At 43.6% G+C, this 16,654-nt stretch overlaps 1 protein-coding gene across 1 annotated transcript; it reads right to left on the bottom strand.

Moving 5' to 3' along the window:
• Positions 1 to 1,133: 1,133 nt before the first annotated feature.
• On the bottom strand, positions 1,134 to 14,595 carry CAVIN2 (caveolae associated protein 2). The gene is made up of 2 exons (XM_029932955.1): positions 13,976 to 14,595; positions 1,134 to 3,538 (listed from the first exon to the last, which is right to left on the bottom strand). Exons 1-2 carry the CDS (start codon positions 14,456 to 14,458, stop codon positions 2,744 to 2,746), a joined length of 1,278 nt encoding a protein of 425 aa, XP_029788815.1. The 5' UTR covers positions 14,459 to 14,595; the 3' UTR covers positions 1,134 to 2,743.
• Positions 14,596 to 16,654: the final 2,059 nt, after the last annotated feature.

The following is a 16,654-nucleotide window of genomic DNA, read 5'->3' as shown; positions in this document are numbered from 1 at the left end:
TTGTGCACAACTGGCCTCAGTGTGGGTCTTTTATTTTCACACATAAGATGAAATTCAGCCATATACTAGATGCCTAAGTGGAAAGAGGAAAATATTCCTGTTGAAATATATATGTGTGTATATTTTAAAAATAAAATCTTGTAGTAAAGTGACATCTTTGCTATATCTCTGGGAGATTTGTGACCCATGTAATAGATGCTTCTTACACCTGAATTATATTTCTGAGATATGGATCTCAGTGCTTATTAATGTATAACCAATCTTTGGGGGAAAAGTAATCCAGTTCTTGAGCTCCAGGCACATAAAGTTAAGAACGGGTTATTGGGTGGGTGGAAAGAAGACATATCCAATTTGGGGACTTTGCAGCCTCACCAGTATGCAAATAATTCAACCATAATTCAGAATAAATAGCTTCCATTTCCACAACTGCTGCTCTCTCTAATCCCTATAGTATGTGTTTTCTAACAATTATCTGGCCTAATTTGCTGTTTTATTGCTTAGAATTTTAATGCTTTGAATTGGGAACATAGAAGAAACGTTTGTCAGTAAAATCCAAAAAGAGTTAAGGGTAGCTTTGTCACTGACATGCAGAGAGTTTATAGGAACAAATGGCAGAAGCATTTTTGGAAAGGAAATGTAAATATTACATTAGCTCTGGAGCCCCCAACTCCTTGACTTCGAGAAGTGACAACTTCATAAAGGTTAAACAGGCATGCTTAGGTCCTGCAGTGAAATTAAGTCTTCTACCCCGTCTATGGTGCTGCCAAAGATAAAGGTTTATCTGTGTGAATAAACTGAATGTACACTTCAACACATTCATGTCTGCAGGCCTATTTAAGGTATTATAAGGTCTGGTACCAAACAATAAAAATGCAGATGGAACGATCAAATTTATCAAGCTGCTGCAATAAATTCAGATGCTCTCCAGAGCTGGCAAGGTGATGTCAAGAAAGTTAAACTTGAAGAATGAGACTTGGATTTCTAAATGAGATCAGGGGGAAAAGAAAGCAGAGTTAATAAGGGAAATCAAGACCGAGACAATCGACATTACAGCTACATTTGGAGGAGAGTTTAAAAATCAATTCTTTGTGCTTGTTCTAAAATTGTTCTGCCAAAAAACTGACATGGTTACATACTTTTTATTTTTTGGTTTATTTAGTCTTCTTTAACACAGCCATGGTTAGTTCAACAATCTAATGTTTGAGGTACATTATTGCAGATAAAGACATTGCTGTATAGGTTAGGCTATCGATACATTGTTAACCCTATTTTTCCTCTTACAGCACAAAGCATTGTTTGTTAATACAGTCTCGGGCTACTTATATTTGTCAGGTTACTTATAGTGAGTGGTTTACACCAAAGGTAGGGATTTTGCTCCCTGGCACAACTGTCTCTACACTATAATTTAATAGTTTTCTCAAAACATTAGCATTCTGTAATTAAAAACAGATAAAGCAATATTTTAGTATAACGTTAGACACTAGTAAAAATTATCCTGGCTGACTGAGTGTGCACATATACATAAACACCAGTGTGCTTTTGGAAGAATCATGTTAATATTCTGTGAAATTAATATATAAACCAAATATGACCTGGAATGGAATTACCGTTATGTACAAAAGGAAAAAGAATCCTTCCCTTCTCAAACTGGTTGATTTTAACACCTTACATACCTACATTACATCATTTGGAGTCTAAAGATCCTTTCAAATTTGGAAAACGTGAGGGAGTCCTCTGAGGGAACTTCCTACAAAAGACGATACATGTTAATTTCAGAGATTTACACTCATTCCAATGTTAAAGAGAAAATATCCTTTTAAACCTCCTTGGTGAAATATTTTTAATATCTTTTATTTATTGAGAAAAATGCAGCTCTAACACAGTAAGCTATGCTTTTATATATGAAAATATTCGAAAATAAAAATATTGTAAAGATATAACATGTTGTTCAAGGACGTATGAAATTCTGTAGAATTGTTATTTAAGGAAAAGAATAGTTGAGTTAATACAGTAAATACTTTACTTCTACACACATGGTTTTTCTACGTCTTCATTCTCTTTAGCATTCTTTCTTTCCTGTTTCTCCTATTTTCCAACTTCTCCTTTTCAGTTTTCTTTTTCTGATAGTCCTGACTTTCCCACATCTTACTTTATTAGCTGAATATTATAGTTTTTCCATTTTTTCATTTTAAATGAAAACATTGGTTTCTATTAAGTGAATAACCAACCAAACTGTCTCTTCTACCTTTTTTAAAAAGTGTTTTTTTTCTTAAAATAGAAAGTAGTTATGTCTTTAGCTTAAATATATAGATGTGTATTCTATATTGCACACTTGAAGTACAATAATTAGATTCACAGAGTTGGGTGGAAATTCAATGTGGCGCTGGTACACTATTCAGCAAGCTTATGGAATGACAAAAAAGGAATCACATTTCATAACTAGTATCTTAAGTAGCCTCTGGTTTTCTAAAGAAGCCAAATTGATCAGCGGTTTGCAGCTGCTCCGTTTCTTCTTCTGTGCCATCTTGGAGAAAGTCTACAAAAATAGAATCAAAGAGCAAGTTAGAAGGACAGCTCTGGACGGGTTGTCTTCATAGTAAAGCTTGGTCGTCTGTGCGCTGCTCCTATGCAGTGAGGGCTGCTCGGACAGTGACACGGTAGCGAGGGGAGGTGCTGGGATGTGCAGGACTTTGTTCCTAGACTCCGGCGACCCACAGATGTGGAAGCAGAGCGGGCCGCGCAGTTAGGCGCTCTGGTTCACCGGGAGCACGGCAGGCTGCGCTGGGTTCTCATCGGACCGCTCTGCGCCCTCAGAGGTCAGCAGGTCGCCCTCCGCATAACGGCCCTTCTGTGCCTGTTCCAGGGCCGCAGACTCCTCCTCTTCATCTTCCACAATTGCCAAGTCAATGTTGCTATCCCTGCCGGAATTACTCCCTCTGGAGGCTGCCCTCTCTGCGTCCCCCACCTTGCTCTTCCCTTCCACCAGGCCACTGCTGAGGGACGCTTCAGAAAGACCCTCTGCAAAGGAGCTCTCCTCATGGTCATCAGGCATCTGCTCACTGCTGGGCATGTCTTCTGACTTGGTCTCGTTTTCTGCAGGGCTTTCTCCCTCTCGGACTTTCTTTCGACCAAAAGTGAGGGGAGAAACCTTGAAGGGGGAGCTTTTCCCTGAGGATATTTTCTGGTGATTGGAAGTGAGAGATTTCTTAATCTTCTCTCTCCTCTCTACAGATACGATCTTTGTCCCCAGCTTGTTCATTTTTTTCTCGATGTTCTGGCGAGAAAATGCCTTCTTGAGGCTATCTACTTTCCGGAGGCTAGATCTTTTTATTTTCTCTGCCCTACTTTCTTCCATCTTTTCCTCCGCACTGTCTTCTAGGGCCTCCTCATCGTGGGGCAATTCATCATCTGATGAGAGGTCCACCGTGTGCAAGCCTTCCTCCAGGGACTTGTTTTCATCAGCAAGCTCCGCCTTCTCTTCCGCTGGGCTGGAAACTGGCTCTTTCACAAACACACTGGCAGGGATCTCATTTTCTTCCTGAAAAGATAGACAATGTAGATTTCGTGTTAATGACAGATTTTATAAAGTCCTGAGCTGCTGTAACTTGCATTGTATGTCTTCTCACACATGGGGATGACAGAAACCAAACGACTGTGGCTTCAGCTTTCTAGAATATGAAGAGTTCATTCTAAACTGGCCACGTCATTCCCCCTAGGCTGGATAAAGGCAAGGGATGCTTACTGGGAATATTATGAGGGCAGCTGACAAGGGCTCTATCAGTGGCGGGCAGGGGAGGAAGCGGGCTATGCCTCTGACAGACCAGGAAGTTGCCTAGATAAAAGCGCTAAAGTAAGTTACTGTGAACCCAAGAGGTCTCTGTCTCCTATCTTCCTTCAGGGTCAGGTGGCTCTGTTCCTGCCAAAATCCCACTGCAAGAGCCTGGAGGTGGAGTTAGAAGATAAAAGATGGGGGCAAGGGAGAGGATCGGGAAGTCCTCAAGTGTCAGACCCCATGTAAAGCATTGATCAGGTTCCCTCTTGAGCTAGAAATCAGAAGGAAAAGTGTGGTCAGCCTTGGTATCTGTTTAGAAGTGCACAGTAATTTTAGAGTAAGAGAAGGCAGGGCTGGCCTCACTGGGGGCCCACCCATGAAGTCTTGCCATGTAGGATATCCGATGTGGGCATTAAGAAGGACAGGATGCATACCACAGCCATTCTTAGAGGAGGGAGGGAGGGCTCTGAAGCAGCTTATCACGGCTCTCTGGTTAAAGAGGGCTTCCTTGGCCCAGAATACTTAGATCTTCCACCTAGAGCTAAGAGCGTGGAGAAAAGCTCAAGAATCTGCCCCCTTCCTTGCACCCTTCCCAGCATACCACTTCCTCCAGCTGCTGGACGCAGAGGCAAAGGGCTGACCCTCTCTGTGTCTCAGGCAGCATACCCCGAGAACTTGCTTCCAAGTGTTCCACCCATGCTAGGTGGCTGGATTTGCATTCGGGTAGACTGGCGTCACACAGCCTAGGAATCCCTTTCTTTTTTAAAAATGTTCTTTGAATATTGGAAAATGAGAGCCAGCCAGCAAGGTGTCTTCACATTTTCATCGAAAGAACCAGCACAGTGGAAAGAACGTGTGACAGAAGCCTGCATCAAGCTTGTTGAACGGCTGTGTGGCTTTCAGCAAATTACTTGATCTCCTTGGGTCTCAGTTTATTCCAAATATGAACAAGAGGATGTGACCTTGATTAGCAGCTTTCAAACTGCACTCCCAGGAGCACTTGGGGTTCTGTAGGAATGCCGAGGTGGGCCAGGCTTCACAGCCCACTCCCGCCCTGGCTGCAACATTACTGGATTATATGGTAGACTGCCCAGTAAACTCCCAGTTTGAAAAATGACTGGATTTTGTGCATTTACAAATTGAGATCTGGGATCTAAACTTCGGGTCAAGTTCATGTTAACAGTAAGAATTTCCCTTCTTGTTTTGCACTTTTGATTGATCACAAAGTCAATAACACTGGGGTTAGGATCAAACACATACTCTAAGAGTGTACCTGCATATTTTTAACTTTTTGCTTACAGAAACAAAATGAATAAAGTTTCGATACAGAGAAACTTAGACGTCCCTGTCCTTATTAGCCACTGAATGGACTAGTTATGGTACTCTGCAAAAAATACAGCCCGTTCTCCCTCTTAGGCACAAATCTCACACCACAGTCCATTCCATAAACTGGTTAGAAACAAAGGATGAAATCTTGGATAGAGGTAAATAGAAAATCTGGTTATATAGAACCTTCCTTAAAGAAATCACAGATTCTGTCTCTCTCCACAAAGCTCTCCAAAGCTCTCTCCACACCACCCATTTTTAATGTCATAGAGACTGTCAGGAACATGGTACGATAGACAAAGTTAAAAAAAAATTGGAAAGGAGCATAGGATTCCCATGAGTCATTTATGACCTCGACTTTTCCAGAGAGCAACATTCCCATGGTTCGAGTCTCAACTTGCCTCTATTTTGCTGACACACACTCCCCACAAGCGTGGCAATTTTGGTCCCTTGTTCCCGTTAGGCCCCAGTCACAATAGTCCCTGGCAGCTCAACAGCTATCTGCTGACTGGGCACATGTTGGATAAAGTGGCTTTCTAAGAAAGGCTTGAAAGCGGCTGGAATACAAACTGTGCCTCTGCTGGGTAGGCTGGAGGACTACAGAAGAATGGGCTTCGCTCTTCTAAGGAAGTTCATTGACTGCGGCTGCCATTGGGAAATGAGAACCCAGGCCTAAGGGATGCAATGGTTTCTGTTTTTAAGGATGTTATTCTCAGTGGATGAGCATTACTGACAGGCAGGCTGGCTGCAGAAATTGCTAAGGCCCTGATACTCCGACCAGAAGCAAAATGACTCCTAGGGTTTGACAAAAAGGTTGGGGAGCTTTGACAGGAGTTGCCTGCAAGAAAGGAAGAAACTAAGAACTCCGCGAAAAGTTATGGAAAGTCCTCAGTGAAGGGAAATTTTCAGGGAAAACTACAAAAATAAGCCCTGGTTCCCAGAGAAGAGATACATCTCATAGGCCCTAATCTCCCTGGGTCATCAGAATACCCTGCCAACTTTCCTTTCTTCAACTTTAACAAAAAGGTAGAAATATTAACTTCCTAAAGAATTCAGTAAAACTGTACTTTCTTCTTAAATGTAATGTCTGTTATTAGAAAAGCACGGCTCCTGCTGAGTCGGAGACTCCTGTCCCTCTCTCTCAGCACACGTCCCTGGAGGACAGGTTTGAGGAGAGCACGTCACCGGGGGCGTCAGCAGTGTCGTGCGGTAGATACGCACCACGCGTATGAAGGCAGCTGAGGGATGATGGGAACCCACCGACTCATGTGTACAATGCCTGGGACATTCATACGAGAGCTCTTAGGCCGGCTATGAAAATAAACCCAGTGGGAACAGACATAATCCAGACGAGCTGGCTGTGTCTTTATACAACTGGAAACGAGTGAGATATATCTTTTTTTTTTGGCTAACTGCTTTATGCTTCTGCTGTCATTTTAATTACTCGAGCAGTATGTTGTGTTCTGTCTACCGGACAGCATTTATTTTGTGGCTGCTCATGGCATCCAGTCTGTGGGCAGGCCCCTTCCTGTCACACAGGAACTTGCAGATGTCCAAGCACAAGGTGGCCTTACCTTTCCCCTCTGTTTCTTAGAAGCAGCAAAACACTGACACCCTTCAAAATCTCTATTTTTATTTCAATAAAACGTATGCACCGTGTTGGACTCCGAAGTCAGCGCTATGCTAGTGGATATTCAACTGGCACTTTTGACAGTAGTTCCTCCTCGATAACTACATGGTCCCCAGGCGCCCAGTCTCACCTGCGCACGTGCCCCCTGCTCCGTCCTCTCACACAGACCTCGCGGGAACATTGGAGAGTTCACCCGTCTACAGGGAAAGTGACACTTCCGCCTGCTTCAGCCTCCTGTCATCAGGGTTTTGATCTGCTTTCTTGTAGAGATTCCAATCTCGACAGCTCTTTCCAGGGGGACGATCAAGCAGGCATCCTTCATTCTGTCACCGCTTACCCAGGCTGGTTACTCACGGATCTGCTTGGGGCTTGTGACTCCTTCACACGCTCTAAGAATCCCTTGTGGGCTGTGCTGCTCTCTGGGGCTCTTCTACCTAGGAGAGCCCACCCCAGGAGCAGCTGCCGGTTTGCTCTCCAGATTTGTTTTCCAGAAGGTACTCAGCTGCCACTGATGCAGCTGCTCTGGGTTTTGACCTTTCACAAGAACCCTTAGGAGTTTTTCAAAGGAAGGGAGAATTAAACAGCACACTTCAAACCTATATGAATGATGTGCTTGCAGCGCTAAAGAGAAAAGGAAGGAAAGAACTCTGGAGAAGTGGCGTTTCTCCTTACACTTCAGCTTGTTTGCTGTTTCTGTTGATTCTTGTGAACTAACTGCCCCAGTCGTGCATTTGATATCAACACAGAAAGGCTTGCCAACGTGCTGAGCACTTCTTGCGTCGGAGCTTGGGGAAGCCAGTCTTCACACATATATAGTATAGAGGCATACACTTTAAAGAGAAGATTCCATGACTAGCGTTAGAAAAGGAAGCCTATGGTAAAAGCTTGACGAAGGGGAGAGAAGCCAGCAGTGTGTTCTTTTGTCACAAATTTCTCATCCCTGTTGTTAGACGAAAATAATGAAGCCTGTCATGGCCCCAGAGGGATGTGGTGGCATCCTGGAGGGGTATGAACACCATAAATTTGTGTCCACGGGATGCTTTATCCAATAATCTCTAAATACTAGTTACTAAAATGGAACTATGCCCACCTGACATTCTGATTTATAGGTCTCTTTTACACATTGATGGTTTTCTCCAATTTGTGTTTCTGAGGTATAGATTGCCAAGTGGATAAAGCCATTGATTAGAACTGCACCCCGAAGGCAGCTGTCGGTAGAATCAGCAAGTCATAAGAATAAAATGCATTAGTTATAATCCCTGAGCAGTCTTTCCCATTGTGGAGGATTTAAAAGTTTCATTATTTTTCAGTGTTATCAAGGGTTCAATTCTTTTTTAAGATCACACTGGTTAGGTTATTTTTTGTTACCCACAAAAAACACAAAACAAACAAAACCCCCACAAATCATTCTGAATTATTTAAAAGCTGATGCAGAAAACCAGTAAACATGAACTTTGCCATAGTGGGAATACAGTGTTCATTTTTACCCATTGTAGAGTTCGACTTCATAATTTCTATTATTAATAAAATGGAACCTAGTCACTTTCTCTGGGCTTCTGTTTCTTTGATCTAAAATGAAGTTAAACTAAATGATTATTAACGGTGCTTTCCAGCTCCAAGATAATTTGATTTTGGGATATTAATGTAAATCCCATGAAAAATAACTAAAAGAAATTGTAGACGTGATCTCATAGTGTACTAATGCCAGATATGTTTTGTTTCTTGCGAGGATCCAAACTATAGGACCTGAGCTGCACTGGAGAACGTTTCCACTCAATTCCAACCGATTCAGATCGCAGAACAATGGAAGGAGTAACGTTTACATAGAGGGAATGCATCTGACAAACAGTCCAGTTTTTTAATAAACGAGAAACAGTAATGATTCTTTTGAAGAAACAATAATCAGTGATTCACTTAGCCTGCCTGAGGCTGTGCTGACGTTCGGCAAGTGTAAATAATAACAATAGGAGCCAGTATTTGGTTTTTCTCAGAAACTGAAAGGGCCCTGGTGAAGGAGCACATCAAAACCAATATCCCGTTTATGGGAACGTTAATCAATGTGACATAAACATGGTGAGTTGTCACATGAAGGTGTCTTTGATTTTCTATATTCCCATTTCTTCTACGTCTGTAATAATTTAACAGTTTTCAGAGCAGTGGCTTTGGGTAGAGAAAGTACAGGCTTTTAAAAAAATCAACTTGAAAATAGTCTGAAGATGTTATACTTTTAGCACTGTTCTAAAATTCTGATCTCACTGAAGGAAGCCAAATGATGAATATTTGAACACATTTATAGGCCTGATTCTCCACGAATGTATCCACAGCAAATACCCAACCTCTACTCTTTTCACCCAATTTCACAATTTTATGTGGGCGAAAGTGTAAGCTGATCCGGAGTAGTCTCATTTTGTTCCCTGGATTTGAAATCATTCCCAAACTGCTTTTTTGGATAAACATTCCTAGAACCTTAAGACAAACCCTCAGGGCCAGTTACCTGTGAAATCCTGGGCTTTTCAATCAACAGAGAAAATTTCCTTTTAATGGTAAACTCACTGATCTTCTGTGCAAACTCTATGTTTAGTTAAAGATAGCCATACTTATAGGCAAACCATTAGTTTTATTAGTCTTTAGCATTTGCTTTTTTTTTTACTTTTTTTTTTAATGTTTTTACTTATTTTTGATACAGAGAGAGACAGAGCATGAGAGGGGGAGGCAGAGAGAGAAGGAGACACAGAACCGGAAGCAGGCTCCAGGCTCTGAGCTGGCTGTCAGCACAGAGCCTGACGCGGGGCTCGAACCCACGAATGTGAGATCTGACCTGACCCGAAGCCAGAGGCTTAACCGACTGAGCCACCCAGGCGCCCCTAGCATTTGCTTTTTGATCACCAACTCTTCTGAGTCTTATTTCACTTATACTGGATCCTGTCACAGTATTTTGAGTTTAAACATTGATCTTAAGCTTTATAAAAAAAATGTAAAAAGAAAACCTGCTAAGTTTAACAAGGATTTTACAATTTGCTTCATTGCTCAAAGGGAGACGACTATTCTACAGTTTCAGATGCTAGTGGCTATAATTTAAAGTAACTGCTAAAGGCAGGAGAGAGCTTTAAAGCCACAATGATCTCGTAAGTTCAGCACACGCTGAAATACATGAATAACATATTATTTAAAAAATTTTTTTATGGTTTTTACTTATTTTTGAAAGACAGAGAGAGACAGCGTGAACAGGGGAGGGGCAGAGAGAGAGGGAGACACAGAATCCAAAGCAGGCTCCAGGCTCTGAGCTAGCTGTCAGCACAGAGCCCGACGTGGGGTTGGAACCCACGAACCGCGAGATCATGACCTGAGCCGAAGTTGGACGCCCAACTGACTGAGCCACCCAGGCGCCCCATAAATAATATATTCTAAATAGGTCATGTTAAGGACAAAGTTTGGAATTTAAAAACCTGAACGTGAAAGTGTCTAGTAGACAAACCAACCAAGCAACTAAGCAAAAGAGGACCTTACAAACTAGAAACCTAATCTAAATATGACAGCACTTCATGGGCCCAAGTGACAGAGGTGGTTTCCTCACTCTCTCTTTTTAAAATGTTTCATATAGAGGCGCCTGTGTGGCTCAGTTGGTTAAGCATTGGACTTGGGTTCAGGTCATGATCTCAAGGCTCGTGGGTTCGAGTCTCACATTCAGGGTCTCTGCTGTCAGCAGGGATCCAGCTGCAGATCCTCTGTGCCCCTCTCTCTGTGCCCCTTCCTCACCCACACTCTCATTCTCTCTAAAAAATAAATACACATTAAAGAAAAATAAACTTTCCACATCAATTTTTTGTCTTGAAAAAAATTTAGAATTTAGAAAAGGAATGAATTTAGAAAAAGAAAGTCTGGCTTTCAAGTGGATTGGAAATGACAGATGACCTATGGAGTGGCACCTGGTGTATTATCTGTCGTCTTTACTCTCTCACCCACCTGCTCTCAGCCACACAGTAAAGCCTGCCACCACTAGAATGTCTATTTTGGGTAGGCCCTTTGGGCAGAGTCCTTTGCTCTCACGGTATGTTGGGAACCTAAGATTGATCTCACCCTGGTAATTGCCATACAACATATTGCTGGGAATGGAAGAGAGAGAGAGTGTGTGTGTGTGTGTGTGTGTGTGTGTGTGTGTATGTGTGTGTGTGTGTGTGCGCGCGTGGGTGCATATGGCTGTGTAGCTTTTAATAAGCCCCAACTAAAAAGCATATGCCCAGCAGTTTTCAGATCTTGAGTAGGGTGGGGTCAATTTTCACTCAGGAGCCATATTTCTAAATAAGCAAAAGTATAGCCTCCACTCTGTGTAAATGTCAGAGCCACCCAGGAATAGCTTCCATTTCTTGACTTCTTACACCATGTAACCCACTAACCATTTTAAATAGGTTATTCCATTTATTCCTCACTCTGTGAGAGATACAAAAGAAGAAGCATTCATGTTTAAGAACACACACTGGGGGGCACCTGGGTGGCTCAGCTGGTCGAGCGTCTGACTTCGGCCCAGGTCATGATCTCACAGCTCATGAGTTCGAGCCCCGCATTGGGCTCTGTGCTGACAGCTCAGAGCCTGGAGCCTGCTTCAGATTCTGTGTCTTCCTCTCTCTCTCTCTGCCCATCTCCCACTTGTGCTTGCTCTATCTCTCTGAGTCTAAAAGATAAATATTAAAAAAAAAACCACACACACACACTGGAATCAATTAAATGTGAGTTCAATCCTGGCCTCACTGCTTGCTTATTAGATAACTTCAAACAAGATAGAAATATCTTCGAATTTCAGCATCCTCATCTGTAAGTCGAGGGCAAATGAGAGACTGCACAGAAAGATACTTAGAGCTGCAGGGCTTTATTAAAAGAGCTCACAAATGTGCTCCTATTAATATCCTCAGTGTACAGATGAGAAGTCGGAAGCTTGGAGAAGCTGCAAAATGTGCACAAGATCACATAGTTGGCAAGTGGTGAAACTAGAATTTGAACCAGTGTCTGTGTGACAAACTATGTCTTCTCAACCCCTAGACTAGAGTCCGCTCCGGCACAAGTTCGTTTTCCATCCCCTGGCATGACTGCCGCCCTGGGAACCCTGCTCTAAGAGAAAGAACAACTCTTCCACTAAGGAACTGCGCCCACGTTTGTTTTTGCAAAATAATCATCTTACAACGTTTGAGAGTTGAGATTTCTAATATCCTTCATGCTACTAAAGGATCTTACATGGCTTAAGAAAGCTCCAGTACCTGGCTCCCCAAACTGCTCTTTAAAAAAAAAAAGTGTCCTCCTTGGGGGCTGCTTGTGAAGAGGTGCAGAATGGAGCCTGAATATGTTGCTTTGGACTCTCTTAGCTTCTACCTTGGTCTTGAGCACCCGTTTCACCTTTTATTCACTCTATGGAGAATTCCTACCACTTCTGGCTGCAATTTCACACCTGTCAATCCAATGTGACAAAACAGGAGACTGTGGTATAGCTCACCGGCAGCCTGAGTCTTTAAGTTCCCCAACTGTTGTTTTGTTAAATGTCAGATTTACAATCCTCTTGAATTTTTACTCACATATCGCTTCTGTCCCTGCCCCCAACAATGACAGAACATCCGCGGCCAAAAGAAACATAAACCAATCCCGACAAATTATGATTTTCCTCTACTGGGTACTCCTCCCCTCCCCTTAACTCAGGGATAGAGGACAAGAGATAATCTTCCTGATTCATACTGGAGGGAGGAAAAGTTCCTTTGATGACTCAGAATTAAACATGTCCGCACATGTTTGGTTTTGTTTGGAGATCAGTATTTAATTTAGAAATGCATGGAGAGCTGGGATTTCTAATATCTTTTAGGCTAATAAAGTAAAGGATCTTATATGGCTTAAGAAAGGAGCAGTCACCGTATCTCTTTCCAGTTCATCTGGTGCATGAAAAGCTATTCCATTTGCATTAAAAGCTAAAAAATGTCTGGGCTGCAAAAGCCTGCAAGGTATAGGAGGACATCAGCTGCCCGAAGCTTTACATCAAGTGCAATTTGGGGAGGACAAAAAAACAGCCAGATGAGTCTTTCCTTTTATGGAGGGAAAGAGGCTTAGGTTCTAACTTGGCAGAGCAGATTCATTTAGAAAAAAGAAGGCTCCCTCGGTTTAAATTCCAATTTCTAAATCTCCCTTGGGAGATGAAGGCTCTTCTTGTGTGCCTTTCACAATCAAACAGTTGGTTATAGCCTCTCCCCTCCATGGCTTTGAAATCCTCCCCTATTCACATGGTCACAACGAGACAGCCCTGGGGCAGGGATGGCGATCGCTTCCTGGGCTCCACGTTGGCTGCGTTCCATTGGGCGGGCGGAAGGGCTTCCAGCCTTAGGCAGGGCTGCCCTCGGATTCACAAATGCCCACCACTTGGCGAACAACAGCCCCGCGCAATCTCCCTGTCCCCAGATACCCTCTTGCTACATTAGTTGCATTATTGATGCATTAAAAAAATTAAGTGGTCGTTTTATTCTAAGGCAACCATTGGAAAGAGAAAATATTCGCCACTAGCCTTTGTAACTAAAACTGATAACACTTTTTATTTTACGGTGGCTTCTCTGAGCAAGTAGAGGCATACCTCCTGTGTTTGTTAAGAGTTATGCTCTATATTTTTAGTGCATCATTTGCTAGAAAATAACTCAACAAAGATTGCTTTGGTGACAAGAATCTTAAAAAAAGAGACTAGTTCAATTCTAATGCAATCAGTCTCCAGTACTTGGTTAGCTTCCCAAACTTTGGCAGCCTTTAGACAAAGAGAGAAACAGTCATGGACTTGACTTCTTGGTTAAAAAACATCAGATGATTATCTCATTTCTACAAAGAGTTAATCAACAGGCACTGAATTAATATGCCCTGGCCAGCTAACAGTTGCAGTCAAAGCCCCAAGTTCATAATGCAACTCCTTGCACATGAACTTGACTAGGTTTTATGCACCTGCTCATCTTCCCAACCTGTATGGCCTGTGTCCAGGTGCGCCGTAACAAATGACCCTGCCCTACTAAACTCTGGGGGATTGCCTTGGGTTTAGGCTGCAGTGACCTGAGACATTCCCACCCCTGTGTGCGGATGTCACACACTCCCGCTGAAGGCGGCTGGGCACAATGCCTGGGGTGTGTGATCCCTGACAGGTAGGACAGATGTAGAAGTGGCTGTGAGCGCCAGGCCGACCTAGATCACGAATGTGGAGGAATCCCAGCGGGGCGGGAGGAGGAGTAGGGGGCACTGACCTGGAAGATGAGCACTTTGAAATGGTTGCGTCTGAGGAGCTGGGCATGGTTGTTCTCCAGCCGCTTCACCTGCGCGCTCTGCCTGTCCATGCGCTCCTTGACCGCCCGCGTGTGAGCGCTGACCTTGCGGGACTTCTCCAGCAGCTTGCTCACCGTGTTGCTGGTGGAGGCCTGGTACTTGGAGAGCTTGGTGAGGTCGTTCTGGATGCCCTTCACGGAGCCCTCGAGGCTGATCTGCCGCTGCTCCATATTGTGCTGGTTCTCCTGCACCGCATCCAGCATGTTCACCAGCTTGTCCAGGAGCGTGAGCACCGTGACGGCGTTCACCTGCGCGTTGTCCCGGATGGCCTCCTCCGTGCTCCCCAGGTTCAGGCTGGGGCTCGGCGTGGAAGAGGGGGCGAGGCTGGGGCTGGCTGGCTTCTCCTGCCAGATGGCAGACCCTGGGTGCTGAAACTTTTCGGCTTGTGCGGCGTCCTCCCCCATGGCCGGACAGGTGGGCAAGTTCTTCCCCGGCAAGCAGGACGGCGGGGAGGGTGCAGAAAGAGGCCTGCTGGTCTGCGCTCTGAGCAGCGCTCTCCAGGACTGGCAGAGTTTCAGACAGGCAACAACTGGCTACACTGATCAGGGGAACTGCATTCCAGCTGCTCTTAAAAGCCCTACTCCACCCAGTGGGAGGCGAAGGTTACAGAACTGAGAACCACTCAGGGTTCAGAAGCATGCACACACTTCCTAACCGCGTTCTCCTTGGCACAGGGCACTTTCCTGCAGGTTTAGCTTTTCTTTCCTACTCCTCTATCCCTTTATAAAAGAAGTTCAATGCCATGTTTCAATCATGACTTCATCTAGAGGCGGAGAAAAACATGCTAATTTGGCTCAGCTCCACAGCCTCCAATTGGCCAGAACCAGTAAACTTTGGCTGCTGTGCTGCAGATGCAACACAGCTCGGTGTGCCTCTGTGTGTGTGTGTGTGTGTGTGTGTGTGTGTGTGTGTGTGTGTGTGTGTGTGTGTTCCTGCATACAAGTTATTGTAACAGAAAGTATTGTTTGCATTTGCCCGAGAAGGACTGGTGGGCTGCAGAAGGAATGGTGTCCTACCGGGAGAGGCCAAGTTTAAAAGGCACTTGCAGCCAGGCTTGTATTGTTCATTTTTAATTTCCAAACGGATGGAAGTAACCCTGATAACGGCAAGGAAAGCAGCCCAATGCTTATTACTCTTGAAGTTGGGGGTGCAAACTAAGTTGAAAGTGCCTGAACTTCAGGCATATTAAAATTTGCGGTGCTGCTCTGGGCGGTTATCATGTAAGGAAGGTGAAGTTTTGAATGACCTTTTTCTTCCTTTAAATACAGAGTTTCTTTTGAGAAGTAAAATTGAAAAAGGCAAAACAAACAAACAAAAAAGTGTGGTCTCTTTAAGAGACCTACCATGCTGATTTGGGTTAGCCAATTCTGATTCCGCACTGAGAGATTTTCCCAAATACCTATCTCTGCAAGTCACTTATTGACACGTACCCAGAAGTGCCACTGTCAGGCAGGTTGAGTTGGAGTTTCTGAAGTGCTTCTAATGTTTGACATTTCCAAATTCCTGTTCAGTCAAGTGGCACACCTGCTCTGAAACCCGGCCCTCCTCAGCTGAGCCCTTGGGACGTGGGGCTTATTTCCTAAAACGACTTTACATGCTTGAATTGGTTTTAAATGTATCCAGCCTTTGAAAGTGCTTTCAGCAGGAAGTTTGTAATGGGCCTTCCATGAATAGTTTTGAGGAGAACAAACACCAGCTCATACTGGGTCAGGGATTGATAATGGGAAAGCGCTGTCCTTCCGTGGGAAAATCTACAGGTCAGCCAATCAATCAGCAGGTCATTTGTCATCATGTTTATTGAACTTGTGAGTCCCCACGAGTCCCCACTATGTGCTTAGTTCTAGGTTTGGTAAACTTTCCAGAGGATATTAGTAAAGCATTCTCTAAGACTACACCTGCTACTTAGGGAGATGAATTGAAGATATTTACTGAGACCGCCAATTTCCTCAGAAAATTGTTACCCCAAATCCACTTTTAAAATTGGGACAATAGGGGCGCCTGGGAGGCTCAATCCGTTAAGCGTCTGACTTCGTCTCAGGTCATGATCTCGAGGTCTGTGAGTTTGAGCCCCGCATTGGGCTCTGTGCTGACAGTTCGGAGCTTCAAGCCTGCTTTGGATTCAGTGTCTCCCTCTCTTTCTGCCCCTCCCCCTCTCAAGCTCTGTCTCTCTCTGCCTCTCTCTCTTTCAAAAATAAATAAACGTTAAAAAAAACTTAAAAATAAACAAAATTGGGACAATGAAAGTGAAAAGATTTGGTTGAGACTTTATCTTTAGACAATTTAAGAAAACTATGCAAATTAATTTACCTTAAATTTAACAAAATTTAGTTGGTCAATGATGTGTTAAATATTCGAACAAAGGATGAATAAAGTGTTGACTTTGAGAAGCATAATTTTCTAACAAAATTATATGGTATCATATACAATGTCCTTTTGCATTTGACTTCTGTGGCCAAATCATACAAAGGGTCATTATTACAAAAATATTTGAGGGTTTCATCGGTTTCCCAAGAGCCTCTCTCAAATTTTGACATTCAGATCATTCCCTTTTGAAGCACTTATTGTTTCATCATCTGCCTGGATTTGTTTTTCTTCTTTAA

Source organism: Suricata suricatta, chromosome 3, assembly GCF_006229205.1.
Source record: "Suricata suricatta isolate VVHF042 chromosome 3, meerkat_22Aug2017_6uvM2_HiC, whole genome shotgun sequence".
NCBI classification, from domain to species: domain Eukaryota; kingdom Metazoa; phylum Chordata; class Mammalia; order Carnivora; family Herpestidae; genus Suricata; species Suricata suricatta.
Note: the sequence above shows the minus strand (reverse complement) of the source record. Positions and strands in the feature narration are given on the sequence as shown.